Source organism: Mustela putorius, unplaced genomic scaffold (genome assembly GCF_011764305.1).
Source record: "Mustela putorius furo isolate JIRA1106 unplaced genomic scaffold, ASM1176430v1.1 tig00004039_pilon_pilon_pilon, whole genome shotgun sequence".
In the NCBI taxonomy this organism is placed as follows: Eukaryota; Metazoa; Chordata; class Mammalia; order Carnivora; family Mustelidae; genus Mustela; species Mustela putorius.
Window position 1 is genome coordinate 4,017,128 of NW_025422174.1, and position 24,619 is coordinate 4,041,746.

At 45.6% G+C, this 24,619-nt stretch overlaps 2 protein-coding genes across 2 annotated transcripts in view; one reads left to right on the forward strand and one right to left on the reverse strand.

The window, feature by feature from the left end:
* Window positions 1–11,064, reverse strand: LOC101679793 (collagen alpha-1(I) chain). Its single transcript, XM_004782277.3, has 2 exons — window positions 10,357–11,064; window positions 1–301 (listed from the first exon to the last, which is right to left on the reverse strand). The coding sequence occupies exons 1-2, from the start codon at window positions 11,062–11,064 to the stop codon at window positions 215–217; spliced, it is 795 nt and encodes a 264-aa protein (XP_004782334.2). The 3' UTR covers window positions 1–214.
* ZKSCAN2 (zinc finger with KRAB and SCAN domains 2) overlaps window positions 10,889–24,619 on the forward strand; it is an 18,576-nt gene continuing 4,845 nt past the window's right edge. Inside the window, exons 1-6 of the mRNA XM_004782275.3 lie at window positions 10,889–11,779; window positions 12,767–12,953; window positions 15,537–15,625; window positions 15,954–16,080; window positions 19,215–19,901; window positions 22,088–22,579. Of these exons, the coding sequence (XP_004782332.1) occupies window positions 11,372–11,779; window positions 12,767–12,953; window positions 15,537–15,625; window positions 15,954–16,080; window positions 19,215–19,901; window positions 22,088–22,579 (1,990 nt within the window). The 5' untranslated portion in view covers window positions 10,889–11,371. The remainder of the gene's footprint in view (window positions 11,780–12,766; window positions 12,954–15,536; window positions 15,626–15,953; window positions 16,081–19,214; window positions 19,902–22,087; window positions 22,580–24,619) is intronic.

Below are 24,619 nucleotides of genomic sequence, written 5' to 3' on the forward strand. Positions count from 1 at the left end.
TCATGATAAGTACTGAATTTACATGTTAGCTTTATACAGACAGCAACCTGGACTCCCTTCCTTCAGGGAACCCCCTCGTTTGCATGTACATGGTTGATTGGGTGAATACCCCAGGACAAGTGTTGAGTCTTTCTACAGATTCACAGACGCAAAGCGGGGGTTCCGAAGAGCGGTGTGGCTGGCACTGAAGGAACTTTGATTTGTTCACAAACTGTTACTTGCTTTTGCTGTACTTGATTTTGATGGGAAGGTCTTTTCTTCTGTTTGGCAGTGTTGCAGCAAGCTCTTTCATAGGCTTACTCTGAAAATAAGAAAAGGTCTGCAGTGAAATTTTCTTGCTCTACGCTGAAAAGACTCAATTACAAGGGTGGGCTGGGTTGGTCACAGGACTTAAGTGACATCAGCCTTTGCGAACAACTGGGAAGCAGCGTCACAGGCAGGCACTGGGGCCAATAACAGGTGTTCCCAGAACTCCAGATGCAAAGGCTGGTTAGAACCCTGAAGGGTTATTACCCGGGGGTCAGAGAATCAGAGATGAGAGTAGAGAATGCACTACAGGCTGGCTTCAGCATGTTTTCCCTAAAGTGTGCTTGCAGCCATGGTAGCCCATTGTATCTTGTCAAGGTCTTTATATTCTTTAATCTTTATGTTCTGGCATCCCAGATCTCCCTCCCGCTCCTTCCCCCTTCACCAGTTACCCACTCAAGTCATTTTGCCTCACTGCATGTATTCTACTCCCACTCATCTCTAGAATACATTTTCCTTACCAACCTAATTCCTGCTCCCTCCTCAAGATAACTGAATTTCACTCCTTCTTTAAGGTTTGCTTTGACCACTTCCAAACCCTCTGAACTGATACTCATTACCTGACACAGTCATGTGGAATTCTATACTGCCTTATGACACCTCTTCAACTAGGGCCTTGTAAGATAGTAAACATCCATTAGTTTCACCTGGAGAGCATCCTTCATCCCTTCCGCTGGTAGTAACACCTCCCCAATTTTTCTCTGGGGGGAATATAAAAAGCCCTCCCAAATTCTTGGTCCTTGGGACTCAAAAGGCTCAGCCTCGGGGATGGGGACGCACGTGTGACCAAGACCTGATCAATCATGTATTCCATTCCCCTGGTCACAGTGACTGGTTCAGGGAAGAGCACATGACCCAAACCAACCCCAGGAGTTTCAGCTCCAGGAATTTTGCTAAAACCACTAAAAGAAAGAGGAGGGAGGACTCTCTCACAAAAGACCAGCAGCCTTTTGGAGAGAAACCTCCTCCTGAAAATTAGACCACTTAAGAAAAAGGCAGAGCTGATGAAAAGAGGGAATAAGGTGTTAAGTGATGATCTGGATCTCTGGACATAGCTACGTCTAACCCTAAACATCTCCTAGACCTTTCAGCTACATGAGACAATAAAATCCTGCATTCATTCATTCACTCATTTGTTCATTTGACAAATATTAACAAAAGGCCTACGGTGTGCTGGGCACTGCTCTAGACACTAGAATACATGAGGTTTTTGTTTTTGTTTTTGTTTTTACTTAACACAGTATAAGCTAGATTTCTTTGCTTGCAACTGAAATCACCCTGGTCAATGAAGTCTTCATGTTGCTTCAGTCACACAATGTTACACAACCTCCTTCATGTGAATGCCTTTTTCCCAAATAGATCATACATTCACTGAGAATAGAAACCACACCTCATATTTCTCTGTAGTATCATCGCTTCTCGGCCTTTTGGCTAAGATCAAGTGCATATTTCTCATTAGTATCAACTGTGTTATGTATAGTAAATAGTTAGCGAATTAGTTGTTAAGTCCATAAAAAAAGGCTACATTTATTGGGAACTACCACTGGTGGTATTGATTCAAATAGCACAATTCAGAAGATATGTCTAAGGAGATTTGCCGATGAGTTCTGATTAGACCCTGGCAGCCAAAAGATATCTGTGCTCCATGAGCACACACATGGCATGATGATGGGATCAACATTAATCCACAAAAAAGGAATATATCGGAGGACTGACTTGTGATGTCAGAACATATGCCAGTACCTATCTCTGCTCCTAGTCCAAATTCCCTGAAGTGACCCAAGAAAAGATTTGTTAAATAATAAATATATAACAATAATGAAGATCAGGAAAAGATACACAATGGACCATAAGTTCTGAACAGAAGAAGAAATGAAAACATGTGCAAGAGGGGACTGGTTGTGAAGACGGGAGTGGTTCTAGGGGAAGCCCAAATTCAGAATAGCAAGCAGTGGGCAGTGAACGGTAAAGTAATTGGAGAACTAAGTTCAAAGCTACTGAATGGTCAACTCAGCCGCTGACACTGTTTGGCCATGGGGGAGGAGGCAGCAACTACCTTTTCCTACAAAATAAAGCAGTGACTATGGACACAAAGGAGGAAGGCACAGGACACTGCCACAAGCATCTTGCAACTCCTAGGAAAGATTCAAACCAGAAGAAAAGCTATCAGCTCACTCTAACTGGCAGCACACCCACTCCCTTCTAGGAGCTGAATATAATCAAAATCACAAAGAGGTGAATATCTGTCTCAAATATGAAAAGCGGGAGGAACAAGAATCCCTAAATACATTGCAAAATCTAATCTAATGGTCCTTTCTTTATTCTCCTCTTTTTAAAAGATATATTTAATTTAGAGATAGAGCAAGGGTGGGGAGGGACAGGGAGAGAGGGAGAGAATCTCAAGCAGACTCTCCACTGAGCACAGAGCCCAATGTGGGACTTGATCTCATGACCCTGAGATCATGAACTGAGCAGAAATCAAAGGTCTAACACCTAATTGACTGAGCCACCCGGGTGCCCTGTTCTCCTCTTATTTAATCTAACAGCCTTTAATAAAAATGACTATTCCCTTCTTCTTGCAACACTTGCTTTCCTTGGCTGCCATGAGATCACATTCTAGTCATCTAACCTATTACGCTCATTATCTCTACTCAGTCTTCTATGTGTTTTCTAGAGCTGCCATAACAAAACACCACAAACTGAGTGGCTTAACAGAAGTTTATCATTTCACAGCTCTGGAAGCCAAAAGCCTGAAATCAAGCTGCCAGCAGGTCCATGCTCCTTCTTAAGGCTTTAGGAAAGGATCTTTTCTAGCTTCCTGTAGTTCCATGGCTTGTGATAGCATAACTCGTATCTTTACATGGAGATTTCCCTATGTGCATGTGTCTATTTTCAAATTTCCCTTTTTTATAAGGGCACAAATCATACTGAATTAGGTGTCCAACTCCAGTATGGCCTCATCTTAACTAACTACATTTGCAAAGAGCACATTTCCAAATAAGGTCTGAGGAACTAAGTGTTAACACTTCAATGTATGAATGGGGGGCACAATTCAACCTAAAACAATTCTCTTCCTTTACTGTCTACTCAACAATGGGGTAGTGTTCTTGGGGCATGGGCCTTCCTTCTCCTCCCTTCTATATTTGTGCTCCTTCCCTATGTTTTCATCAAATCTGATGGCTTTAAATATATGCTAACAACTTCCAGATTTGTATTTCACTTCTGACTTCTTCCTTGAGGTATACTCAACTGTCCATTTGACTCTTACATATCTAACAGAGACCTCAACATTATGGAATCCAAAACAGAATTAATAATTTTCACCACTTCTCCACTCCAACAAACAGGACCCCACTAGATCTCCCCATACCAAAAACTGTAGTGCCATCAACCAAGATGCTCATATAAAAAACTGAGGATCCTCCCTTTCTCTTGAGCTCCATAACCATGCTATGACAAGTCCTAACAGTTCTGCATTCAAAATACGTAGAATGCATCCATTTCATTCCACCTCTGTTGTCATACCCAAGTCCAAGCCATTACTAACCTTTTGCCAAAAGTAAATCCACAGGCCTATATCTGGCCACTCATCTTTACTCTTAACCCCCTCCAACCCACCCTCAATATCAGTGTGATTTTGATAAAGTATACATTTGATCATGTCACTCAGTAGTTTTAAATCCCGAAATGCCAATATTGTAGAACCAATTACATACTCCTTACCATAGCCCGTAAGGCTCTTTGAACATTGTCTGGCCCTTGCCTACCTTCATCCTTACTCTGGACCCTTCCCTCCTCTTGCTTGTTATGCTGCAGCCACACTGGTCCCCTTTTGGTTTGTAGAATACTTCATGCTATTTCCCACCTCCAGGCCTTTCCACACTCTTGCTGTTCCCCTTTCCAGGAAGGCTCTTCCATATACTCTGCACATATATGGATCTTTCTCATGCTTGAGTATCAAACATTAGAATCTCTTCCCTGATCAAATTTCCTAAGGTAACCCCTGCCTAGTTACTGTCTGCTCTATCACCCTATTCATTTTACTTCTAGTACTTCCAACAATCTGAAACTATCCTGTTTATTTATATGTGTACTTGTGTATTATTTGTCTTCTTCTCCAGTCTCCACTAGAATGTAAGATTCTTAAGGGCAGGAATCAAGCCTTCTTCTCCAGTCTCCACTAGAATGTAAGATTGATAAGGGCAGGAATCAAGCCTTTACCACTGTGTCTTCAGTACTTAATACTTCACCTGAAACATAATTAACATCTATATACATATTTAACAAATGGGTGCATGAATTTAAAAAAAAAAAAAAACGGCCCTAGAAACCCTCTTACTCAAATCCCTGTATGCTGAGTGTTCTCTTAGCACACTATTTCCAGGAGTCTACATGAGAGAGAATTCTTTTTCCTAGAGACAGAGAGATGCCTCCACTTTCTTATAGCAACGTTTTGTTTGCATTGCATTTTCTTTGTACTGCCTTCATCATAAAGTCCAAATTCCTTCCAACCTGTCTATACAACTTCATCTTCCACTACTTCCTTCCCTTACAATAAGGTCATGGCCCACTCAACTTCATATCATTACATAAAAACACCACTCAAGCTTATGTTACCTCTCTTTGGAATGCCTTTCTTGCCCCTCCTGCTAAACAGGCTTCAAGATTGACTCCAAGAAGCTTTTCCTGGTAGCCAAAGAGGCTATTACTCTGTCATGTCAGAGGACTTCATGCATACCTCTACCACATTGACTCCAATATATGACAACCCAACACCTCAACATAGTGAAGCTAACAAATTACAAAGATAAAATCCTGAAAGCAACTTGGGACAACTGGTCCTTAACCTACAGACACATAAGCCTGGCAGCAGACCTGTCCACAGAGATGTGGCAGGCCAGAAAGGACTGGCATGATATATTTTACATGGGAAAAATATGCAGCCAAGAATGCTTTATCCAAGAAGGTTGTCTTTCTCTAAGATAAACAAAAATTAAAGGAATTTGTGAACACTAACCCTGCCAGAAATATTAAAGTGGGCCCTTTGAACAGAGAGAGAGAGACCAAAAGTAACAAAGACCAGAAAGGGACAGAAAAAATCTACAGGAAGAGTGACTTTACAGATAATACAATGGCACTAATTTCGTATCTTTCTGTAATTACTCTGAATGTAAATGGACTAAATGCTCCAGTCAAAAGACACAAGGGATCAGAATGGATAAAAAAAACAAGACCCATCAATATGCTGTTTATAAGACTCATTTTAGACCCAAAGACAACTCCAGATTGAAAGTGAAGGGGTGGAGAACCATTTATCATGTTAATGAACATTAAAAGAAAGCTGGAGTAGCCATCCTTGTATCAAACTAGATTTTCTTTTTATTCTATTTTTTTAGAGATTTTATTTATTTGAGAGAAAGAAAGAGAGAAAACACTATAGGGGGGAGGGGCAGAGAGACAAGCAGACTTCCTGCTGAGCAGGGAGCCTGATGTGGGGCTCAATTCCAGGACCCTGAGTCATGACCAGAGTCAAAAGCAGCTTAACAGACTGAGCTACCCAGGTGTCCCAGATAAACTAGATTTTAAACCAAAGACTGTAATAAGAGTTGAAGGACACTAGATCTAATACATGACAATTCTGTGATTGATTTTCCCCATTTTACTCTTAATACTTTGAGTAAAAGGGTTATGTCTTATACTTCTCCCACTAGTAACTAGCTTGGTGCCTCATAGATATACAGAAAAAAAAATTGTTGACTACTATATATGCATATATAGTTAAAATTTTTTCATTATTGTTTTGCTAGTGGAGTGAAAGGAACTGGAACATTTTAACAGTTGTTATTCTGTCAGCTATTTGACCATCATTAATGAACCAGTGGGAGAGGTGATTTTAATTTGTGAAAATGAAAAATATTTCAACTAATTATGGCTTGGTTAATAAATCATATTTGATAATATCGTATCTAAAATAGGCACACCAATATACAGACCCAGCCTTTTCAAGTCCACTTTTCCATTTTTAAAGAAATGGATAAAAAAAATTTCAGGGCACTAAGAAATGAGAGGGAACTGGCATTATTAGGAAATTCTCTAAGTCGGATTTTTTAAAGAAACTTAGCGTAAGCATAGATAGCACTTCTTAGATCTATTTAATGTATAGTTAATGTTTACTTTTGTGGTAACCTTACTTTTAGCCAACGGGATTTTTTTTTTTTTTTAAGATTTTTATTTATTTATTTGACAGACAGAGATCACAAGTAGGCAGAGGGGCAGGCAGAGAGAGAGAGGAGGAAGCAGGCTCCCCGCTAAGCAGAGAGCCCGATGCGGGGCTCAATCCCAGGACCCTGAGATCATGACCTGAGCCAAAGGCAGTGGCTTAACCCACTGAGCCACCCAGGTGCCCCTAGCCAACGGGATTTAAAGCAAGGTATAACACCTATGGTTGCCAGCCAAAGGGCTTGTGGATCAGCACCTTGGACAGAGGAATGGTCTATTAAGAAAAGACTGGTATGAACATTCCTCTAGGGATCATTTGAAGACAGTGATCCTGGATGTGGGTCAACTCAGGGGACAAAGTCTTATGAAAACAACCACTCTTCTTTACTTGTCCTCAAGTAGTATGATCTGCTTCATACTTCAGATTTATTGACCTCTATTGATCCACTATTTTTCCAACAATCTGATCTTCTCAAGTCACCAACATTGTCACTCGAAAGTAAACGTAAACACCTAATTAGAAAACGTGAGGGATATCTGTTCTTTTTACCTATCCAGCATCTATGACCCCTTTTTCTTTGTAAACCACCTTTCAAAAAAATAACTGTTTTTAAAAGATGGTATTAAGGAATTCTTGATGTTAACAGGAAGCATTTGATGGTATTGAAGTTATGTTTAAAGAGTCCCTATCTTTTAGCGATACATTCTGATAGTTACCAATGAATAATGTGATGTCTGGGATTTGCTTCAAATTACCCAGGATTGGGGGTGGGTGGGTAGAGACATAGGGAGAACAAAATTGGCCATGAGTTGCTAATTGTTAAAACTGGAAGATGAGAATATGAGAGTAAATTCTACGGTTTTATGCTTGATGGGGGACCTGGGTGGCTTAGTCGATTAAGTCTCAGACTCTTGATCTCAGCTCAGATCTTCTTTATTTCATGGTGCTGAATTTAAGCCTCATACTGGGCTCCACACTAAGCATGGAACCTACTTTAAAAAAAAAATACTGGTGTGCATTATTGAGAGGCCACCAAACCAAACCAAACCATAAAGACAACAAACTACTCCTAAAGATCTTATGATCCTATATCTGCAAGATAATGAACAAGGCCCAGTATTCTCTGCTTCAAGAGGAAAGTGAGGAGGTTAGGCTTTAACTTTCCCAGTTAATCATCTGCAGATCAAATTTTGTCTTTTGGAAGTCCATGTTATGGAATAGAAAGTCCAAATGTCTACATATGGTCACTTTCTTGAGGGGCAAGATGTTTCAGGAAAGCGGTTTCTAAGAAATGAAACTGTTCATGCACCACCCCTGACAAGAAGCAGCTGGGTGGCCTAGAATTGCAGGACCTGAGGCTGAGTGTGGGAGGTGGTTGTGAGGGTGGGCTGAAGGTCAATGCACTAAAGTTCTAAGTCAGAACAAAAACAAAACAAAAAACACTGTTTAAATATAAAATGGGCTAAATAAGTAGAGGGAACTAAGATACAATGCCAAGTGCATTAGAATGGAGAGGAGCTAAAATATGAAGAGTGTGGAGAGGTACAAAAGTAAGACATACCTAAATATTTGGGGGGGGCATTAAGGAGCCAAAAGAGAGCATGGGTGATAAAATGAGAAAAGGGATGTAAAAGTGCTTCAAAATTTGTGAAAGTGTGCACACATGGCAAGAACTAGCAGATGAGGTCAAGTGCCTACTCTGTGAATCACTGCTCTAAGCACCTGGCACATACGGCTTAAAATTTAATAAATAAATAAATAAATAAAGTACTGCTTCGTTGAGCTAACATTCTGGTGGGGAGAAACACATAAATGTATTTGCTAAGTGTGTGGCTCCCACCTGGCTGTTTCACTTGGGCAGAAAATGTGGCCTCCAGCTTGCTGCAGTCCCCACCATTCCCCACTGTCTTCTATTGTGCCTACTTCGCTCATTAAAGTTACCTGCCTGAGCTCTGCAGGCTTGTGAGTTTGTGACCCGTGCTCTCCGCTGTCCCTGAGCAGCTTGTGATGCTTGCCTCTCCTAAAACCACCATTTGGCCCAATGAGTACCTAAAGGACCATTTTCTTATCTGAATCTGAATCCTGAGTTGCCACTAACCTGAAGTTACCTTGGGTGGTTACATCACCACGCTGAGATCTCCGTGTTCTCAGCTGTAAGGTGGAGGCATATATCTGCCTTATAGGGCTTTATGGGGACTAGACCTTGCCTAACCAGCCCTTACTCCTCCTTGGGATCTCCTCCTTAGCAATACTTCTTAAAGAAACTTACCCAGACCTCCCGACTATGTCAAGTCCCTCTAATATACACAGATCCTGCCACCATGTTCCTCTTCTGGGTAGTACCTGTTGCTGTTACAATTCTACCTTGGTTTATTTGATTCTTTGATTCACGCGGGCGTTCCCAACAGACTTGGAAGCGCAACAGTGGCATGGATCCTGCTTTTGCTCACCCCTTCATCATGCCTACCGAGCACAAAATAGATGCTCAAAAAGCATGAAAGGGAAAGAAAGAAAAGGAAACTGGGCAAAGACAACCCCTGGCGTACACTAGGTGTCCCGCAGAGTCTCTCTGACCCTCCGTCACCTGATGCCGGTCACATACACGCTACTCCTCGCTTCTGGGCTGCTGGAATTTGTAGCCCGAGTTTTGACTAAGACTTCTGCCAAGAAAGAAAGTCACGAAGCTTTCTCTTGTAATAGGCCACCTGCTCCTAGGACGGGGACTTTTGTGTTTTGCCCACAGATGTACGCTAAGTGTCTAAAACCCTGCCTGGCACCTCCTCAGTAAAGGGATGGATGGGGGGCGGCCGGCATGGCTCCGAGTTTCCCCGAAGTTGGGCGGCGATGACAGCTCCCCCTAGCAACCACAGCGGTGGGGAGGGAGAAGCGGGGCCTCTGGGCCAAGACCCCCCTCGGTTCACGTTCAGCTACATCAACTCCCCCGGAGCTGGGGCGGTAGGACCCCCAGACAACGGGGCGTCCCCACGCCGGCCCAGGAGTACGGGAAGGAGCCGACACCAGGGCGCCCGCGGAGGAGGGCGGGGACCAGATGGGGCGCCCTGGCCCTGCCTCTGCGGATCTGCATGGGGCTGCCCCAGGTGCTCCCACACTGGGGGGACAGACGGGGCGCCCCCGCGCCGTCCCTGGGGGACGGAACGGGGCCACCAGATCCTCTCGCATTGGGGTACAGATGGGGCGTCCCCGCGCCGCTCCTGGGGGACGGAACGGGGCCACCCAGATCCTCTCGCAGCGGGGGACAGACGGGGCGTCCCCGCGCCGCCCCTGGGGGACGGAACGGGGCCACCAGATCCTCTCGCAGCGGGGGACAGACGGGGCGCCCCCGCGCCGCTCCTGGGGGACGGAACGGGGCCACCAGATCCTCTCGCAGCGGGGGACAGACGGGGCGTCCCCGCGCCGCCCCTGGGGGACGGAACGGGACCACCCAGATCCTCTCGCAGCGGGGGACAGACGGGGCGTCCTCGCGCCGCCCTGGGGGGCCCGGGTGGCACCGCCCCAAACGATCCCCACGGGGAACCAACAGGGAACCCCCAGGCCGCCTCAGGGGCTCTCCCCTGGAGGACGGTTGGGGCGGCCCCGCGCTGCCCCGAGGGGACGGGACTGGGTCGCTAAGGGGCTCCCGCAGGGGCACAGCAGGGACCGAGCGCCTGGCGGGGGCAGCAGTCCGCGACGGCCGCCGCCCTCCGACGACGCTGCAAGGCCGCGTGCGCCCTCTGCGACAGACCCCTCCGCCAAGCAAAGGAGTCCCCGCTCCCTCTCCCTTTTCCGCTGCAGAAAGGCCTTTGCGGCGCCTCCCCAGGAGCGTCCTTCACCTCAGAGACGTCGCCCCGCCTCCCAGACTGCGCGGCCGAGGGAAGCCTCCCACTCTCCTTTTGCACACTGTGCCGTCTTCTCCCGCACAAGGTCCGCCCGGCCACCGGCTGTGGGTCCCTCCGCCCCGCGAAGCCTCTCCACGCCCCTCCTCGTTCTTCACGTCCCTCCGCGGCGGGGGCGCCGCGCCGCGCGCTCTCGCGAGAGTCCACCGCGCAGCCCTCTCCCTCAGCCCCTCGCCCGCGAGGAAGCCTCCCCGGGCCCCGCGGCGCGCGGTCGCGGGCGGCGCATGCGTGGCCGCGGCTCCCAGCGCCCCCCGCGCAGTCCGCGGGCGGAGCGGACCAGGCCGCGCACGGGGCCGACGACCGTCCCCTCCGAGGGCTCGCGGGGTCCCGCGGAGCCGTTCCCCTCAGGGGCCGGACCGCCTGGCGGTCTTTTCCGTGGCGTGCGGAGGGCTCCTGAGGACTGTCGGGACCGCCTCGGGCCCTAAAGAGCCCCGCGCTGCCCTCGGACACGGCCGGCCCCACCAGGCCACCCGCAGCGGCCTGGGCGCGCCGCGCGGGCCGAGCCTCGCCCCTCGGACCCCGAACCCCCGGGCCGGGCGGGGCCTGCCCATGCGGCCCCCACCCACCCGGGGCCTCGCCTCCGCGGGGTCCAGCCCCCTCCCGGCCGGCCGTCCGCCCCCGCCCACCCCTCCTTCTGCCCCCCATCCCCACCCCCGATTTTCCCCCCCGGTTCCCCGGCCTTGCCCTTTCGGACACTGCCCTGAAAGACATGCATCCTGGAAAACCACATCGTGTTTGCAGAAGAGGCCGGGTTGGGGACCTTAGGGTACACGTTCCCCTCTTCCAGCGTCTAGGATGGATTTGATGAGCGCCCCCGGAGGGCCCCGTTGCGGCCGCCGGCGGTGTTTTCACTTCCTTGCCGTCCCCCTTCCAAAGGTCGTTACGCAGAGAAGCCTCGGAGGTTTATGAGTCTCCGTGGAACTAGACGTGAGGTTGACCACCGGGTCGGAGCATGGCCGCATCGCTGCACCCTCCGACCGATGAGGCTCCCTTGGAGGTGGAGGGATGCTTCGTAATGAAGGTGGAGAAGGACCCCGAGTGGGCCGCGGAACCCGCTCTGGCAGGCTCGGAGGGCGCCGAGGCCGAGACCCTTCGCAGATGCTTCCGGCAGTTCTGTTACGACGATGTGACCGGACCCCATGAAGCTTTCAGCAAACTCTGGGAACTTTGCTGCCGGTGGCTGAAGCCCGAAATGCGTTCCAAGGAGCAGATCCTTGAGCTGCTGGTGATTGAACAGTTTCTCACCATTTTACCCAAGAAGATTCAGGCGTGGGCGCAGAAGCAGTGCCCGGAGAGCGGAGAGGAGGCGGTGGCCCTGGTCGTACATTTGGAGCAAGAGACTGGAAGGCTAAGACAGCAGGTGAGAGAGGATTTTCCAAATAGTTGTATTTAGAAGGCGATGGGTAAGTGCAGGGGGGTGGGGTGCGGTGGGGCACGGATGCCTTGCAGATGGGGCTTATGGACGGAGAAACGGTACTAATGAGAGACCTTTAAAGTGACTCGAAAGAGGATCGGAATTTCATATTAAATCGGGAGGAAAAAAAAAAAAACAAACAAAACAAACCTTGCTTGAAATAGGGTTTTGCAAATGAAGTTAAACACTGTGCCTCTAAGTATTTGTTCACGTCTTTTGTGTAATATTTCCCAAAAATTCTATGAGAGAACAATACATTAGGCTTTGCAGGGTTGGACTTTGGCAGCCTGATTTTCAAGAGGGCTGTTTTTTGCAAACAAAGCAAGCACAGACTTCATCAGTTATCCCAGGGTCCTCTCTACTCTTCCAGTGCGTGTCTTCTGAGGGGCCCTCGATGCCATCATCTTGGTCACTCTTCTCTAGTTGAACCAGCAGATCTTCGCTTGTCAGTGGTATTTCTCGGTCTTCTAGTTGTTTTCAACAGCCCTTTCATTAACCTCATGAAATCTGCAAGATTTGCAGTTTCACCTTGCTCAGGATTTACATTCCTATAAAGACCTATCAGCAGGCTGCTGTGTTGGTCAGGGATATCCGCTACATGTGGAAATTAATTGTATATTTTCAGTTCACTAGTGAATTTATTTCGCTGCTCTGTGCAAGGACGTAGTATCTATTCTAATAATAAGGAGGCTGTGTATTTTACTCTTGATAGATTTTTTTCCCCCTCTGTAAACTAATAAAGAGCACTCTCCTGTTGCCTTATCCCTAGACTTCTGGACAGTACTGTTCACCTAATGCCCTTGGACACTCCATTGGGAATGGAGTGAAATTTTCATTCCTTCTCACATCTTCTATCCTTCTTTGATGTCTTTCTGGGGGAAGTTTGGCCCTCTCTGGCCCTCTTTCCATTATGGCATTGGCTTTATTTCCCAGGTCAGCAGTCCTGTGCACTCGGAGAAGCAGGTCCCCCTTGGAGCAGCATGGGAGGTAACAGACTTTCAGCCAGAGCAGGTGGAGACCCAACCCAGAGTGGTGTCTCTGGAGGAAGCTAGAAGCCTCCACTCAAGACACGAAGAGCAGCTGAACCGAAAGAGAGAGCATCGGCCCTTACCCAAGAATGGTAAGAAGAACTCGGAGCATTCCCAGGGCAGAGATCATGGCAGATGCATATTATAACCCTAACACCATGACTTGCTTAGAGTAGGATCCCCTTAATATGTATTTGAAAATAAATTGAATATCTGGGGAGCAAGGGTTCATTCACTTCAAGAGTTGGTAATATGTACAGCATAAGTAAGAGGCATCTTAAAGATGGACTCTGGGAAAACTTTCCCAGACTGGCCTCAGGTCTTGCTATGAAATTTAAGAATCTCCATTCCATAACCAGCATGTGTTTTTCAGTCCTGCTGTGTATATGTGTCTGTCTTTTTGGCTGACTATAAACAACTTTAAAAACTGTTTGGAAAGGGAAACAAGGTGTTTTTTTTTTTTTAAATATTTTATTTATTTACTTGAGAGAGGGAGAGGGAGAAGCAGACTCCCTGCTGAGTGAGGAGCCCAATGCGGGGCTCCATCCCAGGACCTTGAGATCATGACCTGAGCCAAAGGTAGGCGCTTAACCGACTGAGCCACCCAGGTGCCCCAAAATATTTACTTTAAAAAATTTACTCCCTGGGGCGCCTGGGTGGCTCAGTGGGTTAAAGCCTCTGCCTTCGGCTCAGGTCATGATCCCAGGGTCCTGGGATCGAGCCCCGCATCGGGCTCTCTGCTCCGCAGGGAGCCTGCTTCCTCCTCTCTCTCTCTATGCCTGCCTCTATGCCTGCTTGTGATCTCTGTCTGTCAAATAAATAAATAAAATCTTTAAAAAAAATTATAAAAAAAAAATTGACTCCCAAGTGAGACATCACAGAAGTAGCATATGAGAGCGGTAAACAAGATGATTTCATGGAGGAGGGAGCACAGGCTTCCTTGCTGCCTGGACATTAATAAGTCATGTAGGAGGAAATTGAACACCTGGAGCTCCGTGATCTCTAGGACCCCCGCCTCGTGTCAGGCTGAGAGAGGGGGATGGGAAGATCACTGAACCCACAGTGGGAGGCTTGGGCTCATATCTTTTTGTCTCTGTATCTCTGTCTATCTGTCCTTGGGCAAGTAATATGGAAAGGAGCATTAACACACACAGGTTCAGCGATTAGGCAGACAACCAGGACACAAAACTTAGCTCTGCCATCCATTCTCTATGTGGCCTTGGTCAGGTTACTTCTCAAACTTCCTGTCCTGTCATTTGTAAAAGGAAAATAATAAGGGTGTTAATGTAGGTTAAAAGAAGCTGCGTGAAGAGACCAGTACATATAGTGGTCAATAAATGTTAGTTCCTTTTCTCCCATAATGGCATGATTATTTTTAAACTTCAAATCTCAGACAGATTTTACACACCCCTCACCAAGTGGCAGGATTTACTGCTGTGTACTCAACCTCCTTATCTTTCCTGAAATTCATATTGTGATAGAAATCATTACAAAGATTAAATCCAGATGTTTTCTGGATTTCAGAGTTCCCCTGGATTACATGCTGTCAGTTACTTTAGCTGATAAGCTTAGTCCAATAAGTGTATGGTGTTTCTGGATTTCGCCATCCCAGGGTGACAAGGCGTTCACAATGTGGAAAAGTGTGTTCTGTTGAGGTGCTTAGCAGGACAGGGCCGCTGTAGCCGGCCACTCCCCCTGTCTCCATAACAGCTCACTAAGAAGCAGACACTGAATAGTATCTGCGCTTTTTACCTTTTTTTTTTTTTTTCAAATGTGAAAATCCTTTTTTGGATTTCTTTTAGTTAGCAAACATAGTTACTAATGTATGCCTTTTATAAAAACAAAGTGGCATAACAGGAACTTTCGAAAAGCAGGGGATATCTGTAATACATTTCCAGGGAAGTGATCCAGTTTGCTTCTTTAGAGAGTAGTGGAGCAAGTTCTTAAGTTCTTGATCACAGTAATATTCATTCTGGAAGTTTTCCCTAGATTGCGAGTTCCAGAGTAGAAGTTAGACAGTTAGACGCAGACTGTGCTATATGTATGTGTATATATCTTCCTCTTACCTTTTGAGGGAGTGTACTATGTATTTGCTTGTGTGTCCAGGACTATGTATCTATGTGTGTCAACTTCTTTAGCATATTAAAGAATTGATCAACTCATATCAGGGATTACAAACTGATAACTCACATGTCAAGTCAGACTTGTTGTGTTTTACCTACAGAGGGTTTTTGTTTGGGGTTTTATCATTTGTTCGTTTGGAGTTCTCAGGGTTTAAAATTTTTGAGATTCTTATACAAAAGTCCAGATTTCTGGCTCCTCCTGAAAATATGAGTAGCTCTAACTATAGCAGGCCCAGTGTTTCCCAATGAAGCATTAAGTGGAAGTGGGCATTGGCTGTGTACCCTTTCCGTGGTGTATGTGCTCTCAGTTCCCCCATTCCTTACCTGGCCCCCTTCATAATGCACTTTGTCTGCTAACTCCCTAAAAGCATTCACACATATGAGCTCTGCTTCAGGGTACCATGGTTCAGGCATTGTTCTGAACTCATTGATGAAATGATCAATTTATACTTGTTGGGGGATTTTTATGCATCTTCATTTCTTAAAAGGAGAGGCTGCGTGGATTAAAGGTCCAGAGCCCAGAACCCTGATTGTTTCTTTCTCTTCTTACAGCTCGGCCTTCTCCCTGGGTTCTTGCTCCTGCTAATGAATGGAACATGGATCAGGAAGTAACAACCACACGACTACCTGTTGTGTCTCAGGTACATTACCTTCTCTCTGCCTTCCTAGGGTATTCAGTCCCAATGATTTCCTGTGCCTTCACTGTCTTCAAACTCTTATACTCCTCCAAGAGCCTATTCCCCCTTGACTCCTTTTACAGAGAAGACTGGACCCAGACTTCTGATTAATGAGACTCCTTGCTGGATTTGATTCTTTATAATATCTTCTGCTTCATTTGGCACATCCTACACACTTGGTTTCCTGATTTTAATTCTTCTTTGGGGCCCTTCTTTGTTTCCTCCATGATCATTCATCCTCTGAAGACCCGTATGGTTATCTTGGTAGTCATTGCTGTTAGTGTTGTTACAGGGACCAGTGAAAGATGTCCACATGGCGAGAGGTTTTTCCTACAAAAAGAGCGTACATCAGATTCCCGCTCACAGAGACCTGTACCGGGATATTAGGAAAGAGAGTGTTGGGAACATGGTCTCCCTGGGTAAGGATTCTTTCCCTTTTCACATAAAAAATTGGGGGATTTTTGATATCTTTATTTCTACTGATGATACAATAGCTATGACTGTCCACACCTACAGGACCTCTGCGGATTGTCCGGTCATTTCTGTGGCCGGCTCACCAGACCTAGTGACCACTTCTCCGTGCTGTCTTCCTCATTCCTTCCTTTCTTCCAGTTTAAAATATATTCGTATTCTCCTGACGTAGGGGTGAAAACATTGGCGAGGTGTTCTATATAACTTTCACATTCATACTACTTACACATACCCATTAGACTACAAGCTCTGTAAAGTCACAAGGTCTTTGATGATATGCCCTTGTTTATCTGCACTAACCCAACACTCTGCATACAGCTAGACGCATGGGTGGAGGGCCGGCAAATGATTGTTGAATGGATAAATCTTACAGATGGAAGGAAAAAGATAATTTCAATACAATACAAGTGTGTTGTGAATAATTTAAATAGCACAAAATCACAGGCACACATAACCACTGTTGTATCACTTTACAGGCAAACTTCTGAAGGATTTGTCACTGCATTAGTAGTGGACATAAGTATAGTTCATTCATACATAAGCTAAAAGTTGAGGACTGATTATTAATAAAATTACAGGCCTAGGGGCACCTGGGTGGCTTGGTAGGTTAAAGCCTCTGCCTTCGGCTCAGGTCATGATCCCAGGGGTCCTGGGACCACACATTGGGCTCTCTGCTCAGCAGGGAGCCTGTTTCCCCCTCTTTCTCTCTGCCTGCCTCTCTACTTATGATGTCTGTCAAATAAATAAATAAAATCTTAAAAAAAAAAAAAAAAGGAAATTACAGGCCTAACATGTGTACTAACCCACACTAGAGAGGCTATAAACATGTGCTAATAGGGTAGCCACTAGCCACACAGGGCAATTTAATTTTATACAATTAATTAAAATTAAATAAAGTTAAAAATTCAGTTCCTCAGTGGCTGTAGCAACTGTCAGGATATTTGACAGCTGTATTGAACAGCACAATTACAGAGCATTGCTGTCATCCCAGAAAGTTCTATTGGACAACACTACCTATAGATACCAAAGTATAGAGATTATAAAACAGGCTGTGCCAACTCAGCAAATAAAGATACACCAAGGATTATTTATAATTAGAAAGCAATTAAGGCAACTAAAAACAACGACCAACGTAGGGTGGCACTGATGACACAGTGGTAGCAAGGCGGCCATCCCAGAGCGGCAGGCATTCCAGCCGTCTGCCTGGGTTGCACACACGGGCGCTTCCTAGCGTGACCTCAGTTTACACGGCACCCAGACCTAGCAGCGTGCTGCGTGAGAGTCCTGAGTCAGGTGTGAGATCCCTCTAGTGGGATGGGGATCATCCTCGGAGAATTCAGATATAGACCAGCACCTTCACACGTATACAGTCTTGAATAAGATGGTCTGAACTGCGTAGGTCCATTTCTACATGGATTTTTTTTTTTCAGTAAATATGTATAGAACTGTGAATATATTTTCTCTCCCTTATGACTTTTTTTTTTTTAAAGATTTTATTTATTTGACAGACAGAGATCACAAGTAGGCAGAGAGGCAGGCAGAGAGAGAGAGGGAAGCAGTCTCCCTGCTGAGCAGAGAGCCCGATGTGGGACTCGATCCCAGGACCCTGAGATCATGACCTGAGCCGAAGGCAGCGGCTTAACCCACTGAGCCACCCAGGCGCCCCCTTATGACTTTTTTAATAACATTTTCTTTTCTCTAATTTGCTTTATTATGGGAATACAGTATGTAATTATATATAATACATAAAATACTTGTTAGTGGACTGTGTTGTCAGTAAGGCTTCCAGTCAGTAGTAGGCTCTTAGTAGTTAAGTTTTGGGGGAGTCAGAAGTTATACACGGATTTTTGACTGCATAGGCTGGGTTGCCTAGCCCCACCTTTGTTCGAGGGTCAACTGTGAAGACATGTAGAAAGACCCAGACCAGAGACACCTGCCCCAATCCTTTATCATAGGTTGTAAACTTGCGGCTTATGGGCTCAGTCTAGCCTATACACATATTTTGGCCTTGCTCAGCATTTTAATTTGCTCTTAGTCTGTAAATCTGGATATCCTGTGTCTCTTGAAAAATCAAATGTCAGACACCATGGGCCTACCTTCTCACCATCTGCCTGGCCTTTCTAGATATTCAAGCTTTCATCAATCCTACACTTACCTCTCTCATGTAAAAATAAACAGCCAATCTCCATCCCCAGAGTTCTTTCAGAAAGGATTTGATGTGATGCTGCTTCTTCTCGACAATTCCGTGAAGTTTCTGTTTGTGTTATCTAGAAGAAAATCAAATTTTATTACATACCTGTTGGGTGTTAGGTACTTTACAGACGATCATTTATTTAATATTCCCAGCATCTCTGGGAATAGGGGCCAGCATTCCCTAGGCAACCGAAGCTCAGAGATTAAGAAACATCCCTCTGGGTCAAAAGTAAAGCAGGGTGTACGGGGGTCAGGGTTCACATTTAAGACATGTCGATCTCCACAGCGCCATGAGGCAACAGCTGTCTGTGTGCTTCCTTCTTCTTCCATCTCTTTCCTATTAACCTTGCCACACGTATCCCCAAATTCTCGATGTATCTGTCCTAGCCCCAGTGTGTGTGTGTGTGTGTGTGTGTGTGTACCTGCATATGTTGGGGTGGGGGTGGGAGTGGGAGTGTGTGGGGACCAGTATGAGCACACTTGGTTCCGTGAGTAACAAACACTGGTTACAGCAGATGCTGAACCCTGCACAATGTTAGACACTGAGAGGGAGTCACAGGTAATAGAATATATGTTTCTTACCCTTAAAGGTTTTCCCTTAAGAACTAGCAAGAGAAAGAAATGGTATATACATGAGAAGTAACCTGATAGTGTAAGTTAGCAGATGATTGTGCCAAAGAAGAGAGGTGTAAGGGTAACTCTAAATATACCATCGGTAGTAAGAATGACCATGCTGTGCTCTGTCATGGTTGAGGAAGGCTCTAGACGAGAGGGGACAAAACGTTTCGAGGATAGGTGCGGACAAGTGTCCAGGAGGGCCTGCTAGAGCCACAGATGAGGGCATGCAGCTCTGACCTCTGGTTTAACATGAAATGTGTTTCTCTCGCAGGAGGTACTGTGTCTGTGTCTAACAAGATTGCCCAGCTGGAGCAAAGAAAGGAGCCATGGACCCTGGGTCTGCACTCTTCTAACAAAAGGAGTATTATTCTACGAAGCAACCACATCAAGGAGAAGCCAGTTCACACGGCTCAGATCCCTGCGCGCAGAGCGGGGAGAGTGTGGGGCGAACAGCAGCACTGGGGTTTGGAAGATGAGAAGATAGCGGGCGTGCACTGGAGCTATGAGGAAACAAAGACTTTCCTTGCCATTCTCAAGGAGTCTCGCTTTTATGAGACGCTGCAGGCTTGTCCCCGAAACAGCCAAGTGTACGGGGCTGTGGCTGAGTGGCTTCGTGAGTGTGGCTTCCTCCGAACACCAGAACAGTGTCGCACCAAGTTCAAAAGCCTCCAGAAGAGCTATCGGAAGGTGAGAAATGGCCATGTGCTGGAACCCTGTGCCTTCTTTGAGGACATGGACGCTCTGTTGAACCCTGCAGCCCATGCTTCATCTGCTGATAAGCCAAAGGAGATTCTCTCTCTCCCCAGACTAAAGAGAGTTGATATCGGTGCTAAAGAACGGGTCCGTTTGGTAGAGGAGGAAGATGCCGCAGAAGAATCTGATGGTGATGAAATGGGCGTTGAATTTATCCGGAAGTCTGAGATTCGTGGTGCCCCTGTCTTGTTTCAGAACCTGAGTGGTAAGAATTGTGCTCTTTCCTTCGGGTATGAAAATGGATTATATGGGCTTATAGTAAATAGAGTAAGTAGACCAGAGGCAGCCTAATTTGGGGAGTGCTGCCGTGAGCACCTTGCCACTAATCACCGAACGTACTCTCAGGTGTCCGCTGCTGCCCTTGGTGCAGTCTGAGCAGTGGCTGTGACAGTTCTTTCTTGGGCTAGAGCACAGCATGGATTGGAGTATTTGGAGCCTGTGGAAGGAAGATAAATAAAGTCAAAGGACTCTGGAGAGCCCTCATCTGAGGATTGGTAGAAACCAGCCAGTTGTGTTGAATTATAATAAGGCAAAGATACATTGTTATACTACTTAGGATGACCAGTAAAAGACTGTATAGCTGAAGAAAGTAAAAAATTGTAATTGTAGAAGACAAGAAAGGAGAGAAAAAGAAACACAAAGTAGATGAGTCTAATGGAAAACACAGTAAGATGGTAGACATATATCCAAATATGTCATTAGTTATAGACTTAAAAGACCATCAATCATTAAAAAAAATGAAATATTGCTTACAAGAGATATGTGTGAAGTATAAGACACAAAGACCTTGAAATTAAAAGATGGGGAAAGATATACCACATACAATATAAACAAAATCTTATGTCGAAATTGGGGACATGCAGAACTAACCCAGCAGTGAACAACTAGGTGACAGTAGACACATCCTGTAAGTACTCTGAAGTTCCATTTTCTCATCAGTAAAACCTGACAGGATTCCAGGATCATTAGTTTTAAATGAAGTAATAGATAAAAATTGAGAAAGGCATTGTGCAGATGTTAAACACAAACATCTCAATTCTTTGTGATATGCATGAAAAAAAAGGATAGGCAGAGGCAAAATGAGAAGGAGAGACTTTATTCTGGCGAAATTCAGTGAGACATAGCCAGGCGTCACTATTATTAGGAAAGTTTCTCCACTCTACCTTGGGAAAAGATGGTAAGTTCTAGGGGCTTCTGGGTGGCACAGTCAATTAAGTGTCCTCCTTCTGCTCGGGTCATGATCCCAGGGTCCTGGGATCGAGCCCCACAGGGTCCTGCTCAGCAGGGAGTCTGCTTCTTCTACTCCCTCTGGCCCCCACTCATGCTCTATTTTTCTCTCTCTAATAATAATAATTAATAATAAATTTGTTGTTATGAATTTTATATTAATATGATCTATAATTTATAATTATATAAATATAATTATGTTTATTATATGTGATATATAATATATATATTGCTTATATAATTTTACATGTAGTTGTATATGAATATAATTATAATATAATTTATAATAAGTCATATCTAATAATAAATAATAATATTTTTTAAAAAGATGGTAAGTTCTTAGAGTGGAAAAATAAATCAGGCTAGGAGAGCTGGGGGGTCCACTCATGACTGTATCTATTCAAAAGAGATAGCTCAGGAAAACACAGGGAAGATACATTGTGCATGGACAGGTGCTCCCCAATCTGGAAATCCATAGACAGGAGGGTGGTCCCAAGCTAGGCCTGGAGGAGAGCACGGGGTAAGACTGAGGAGAGAAGTGACTTCTTCCTGCTTACAAAACAGACAAAAAGCCTGGTTTAACAAACTGCTCAGACATGTCCTGAAAAGTTTGATTCTGCCATAGACGCAGAACATCTGCTTGTCTTGCAAGTCATTTCATCTCTTACAGTAGAGGACTCAGTGACATCAAAAATGACTCTAGATGTAGTTCTGCTCTTCAAGGAAGACTCGTTAAAAAAGTGTCCTAGTCTGTTAGTTTTAACCATTTAGAAAAGACCTGTGTATCCTTGGCTAATCGCCGTTGCAGTGGCAGATCGGAGGGACTACATTCTTCCTCTACCAAATAAACTTTGAGATCAGTTTAACAATTTCAGTTTAAAAATCCTATTGGGATGTTGACTTTATAGATTCATTTGAGAACTGAATCTATACAACTTGAGTCTTCCTATCTGGAAACATAGTGTCTCTCCATTTTTTCTAGTTAATTTATGTCTTTCAGTAAATTACAGGTTTTTTTATAGAGACCCTCGATTTTTTGCACATGTTCTCCTCCAGCAGGTCATGGTTCCTGTTGCCACCATGAAGGGGATCTGTTTCCTTTTACCCCTTCTGTTTCGAGGCTGCTTATGTCTTATGTCCTTGCACTTTTTCTTTCCATGGCAGGTGTGCACTGGGGGTACGAGGAAACCAAAACTTTTCTTGATATCCTCCGTGAGACTCGGTTTTATGAAGCTCTCCAAGCCTGTCATCGCAAGAGCAAGCTGTATGGCGCCGTGGCTGAACAACTGCGGGAGTGTGGCTTCCTCCGGACGCCAGAGCAGTGCCGGACCAAGTTCAAAAGCCTGCAGAAGAGCTACCGCAAGGTGAAAAACGGTCACGTGCTGGAGTCCTGTGCGTTCTACAAGGAGATGGATGCCCTGATTAACGCTCGGGCCCCTGCCCCTTCCGCCAGCACTCCAGAAGAAATCCCATCACCCTCAGGGCAAGAAGGAGAGGATACTGAAATTGAACCCCAGGAACCTACAGGCTGGGAACCTGAGGAGACCTCACAAGAGGCGATGGTAGAAGATTCTGGCAGTGAGAGAATGAGTGAAGAGGACACTGTGCAAGAGTCGGAGTTCCAGGGGCCTCCAGGTCTACTGCAAAGCCCAAATGGTAAGGACCATCGAGGGGGAAGGGTGATTTACCGAAGAATCAGTAACTCTCCGCATATCACCCATGGGTATTTATTTCTTAAACAGGTGTTTGAGGAGCCTGTGCTGTGTGAGGAATGGGGGATCTAGCAGTGAATAAAACAAAGTGTCTTTCTCGTGGTGCTTCTATTCAAGGAAGTTGCTGACGTTCTAGTGATTCAGTCCTTGGGATCTCAGCCTCCGTTTTGTCTGTATGGGTCAATGTTTCATATCATCTGAAAAAGACAGAGGCAAAATGAGAGAGAGACTTGACTGCACGTTTCAACAGACTACTGGTGCCCTCACGGGCATCTGTCCCCACAGCAGCCCGGACTTAAAATTTCACAACTAAAATCACGGTCTCCCTTCCTGTACCTTGGCTCTTCCCTGTGTCCTCCCACAGGGAAAACTTTAGAGACGTTTTGATGCTTTCTCTCTGATTATTTACATCCAAGCAGAGAACACATTTTTCTCAGCTGTTGTAGAGCTTCCGTCTGTCCCCTTGTTAGTCACCACAGCCACTACCTGTGGTGAGAGAGGTTTAGCCTTTCTCTTTCTCTTGTCTAGACTTTTGTAAAAGTCTCCAAACCAGGTTTCCCCATCGGTCTTGTATTAAGGTTCCACAGCCATCCTCGGTCTGAGCTCATCTTATCTTTCTGTCCTTACCTGTTACGGTTTCCTTCTGCACTGTCTGCTCACTCAAAACAAATGCTAGAGAAGGGGCCTACCTATGCTTTCTGCTAGTGTTCATATGAGAAATCGTGGTTTGAAGGCTGAAATCGTTAAGTCCTATATAACCCAGGTTTTGACTCCTGGAAACAAAGTCTTTTGGTACCATCCCTTGTGAGTCTCATTCTGTAAATCAAGCTGCAGACCTGTCACTAAATTGTCAGACTCTATCTGAGCCAGCCACAAGGCTGTGACTTCCTTCAAATCCCAGGACAATGTTGGACCCAAAGAGAACGCTTCAGAAGAATTGCTAAATGAAAGATGGCATTGTTGGGACTTTCACTGAACTTAATGGACTGCTGGATGTCTGCTCTCCCCTCCCCAGCCCACACCACAGCCGCCCTACTTGGGTTGGGAGGGCGGAGGGATATCAGCAGTTTCAACTCAGTGTATGCAAGGACAGGAATGGTAAAACCAGCAAGTAGGAGCAAGACAGCATAGCAGAATGCTTAAGAACAGGGTTTGGGGGCTGCCTGGGTGGCTCAGTAGGTTGGAGCCTCTGCCTTCGGCTCAGGTCATGATCCCAGGGTTCTGGGATTGAGCCCCACATCGGGCTCTCTGCTCCACGGGGAGCCTGCTTCCTCCTCTCTGTCTGCCTGCCTCTCTGCCTACTTGTGATCTCTGTCTGTCAAATAAATAAATAAATAATCTTTAAAAAAAAAAAAAAAAAGAACAGGGTTTGGGCATCAAACAGACCTGGATGAAGTAATACAATGTTGAGAACTTGATTCAAAATAATCTGGCTAAAGGAGCAGAAAGTGGGCGGGACTAGAGATGAGACTAGATTGGTCACGAAGAGATCATCACTTAAGTGGGGTGAGTGATTCGCGGAAATTCCTTTCACCTACTATAGTCTCAGCTTTTCTGTATGCTTGAATTTTACATAATAAAAAGTTTATACAAAACCACAGTTAATAAGTGGCCAGGATGGAATCAGAACCAGAGCTGTGGGGTTCCAAAGCCTGTCAGTCTAGAAGACCTCCCGGAAAGGCTGGCCTCCGGTGTGCACCTTGCAGTGAGCGTGGGACATAGTGAGACGTAGACGCAGTAGAGAGAGTGAGGGCAGGGCGGTCCCCGCGTGGGGAATGGGGAGAGTCAGGCTGAATCAGGTGTGTGTGTGAGACAGCTGGAGAAAACAGCGCCAGGAACACGGGAGGAGAAGGAAGAAATAGCCGTGGGTAGGATATGATCAGATATCGATGAACTCAGAAGTCATTGAGGAATTGGAACCTGATCGCTAGAATCTGCTATGAACACCGGGACAGCGTATTGTCGCACAGATGTGAAATTTTGA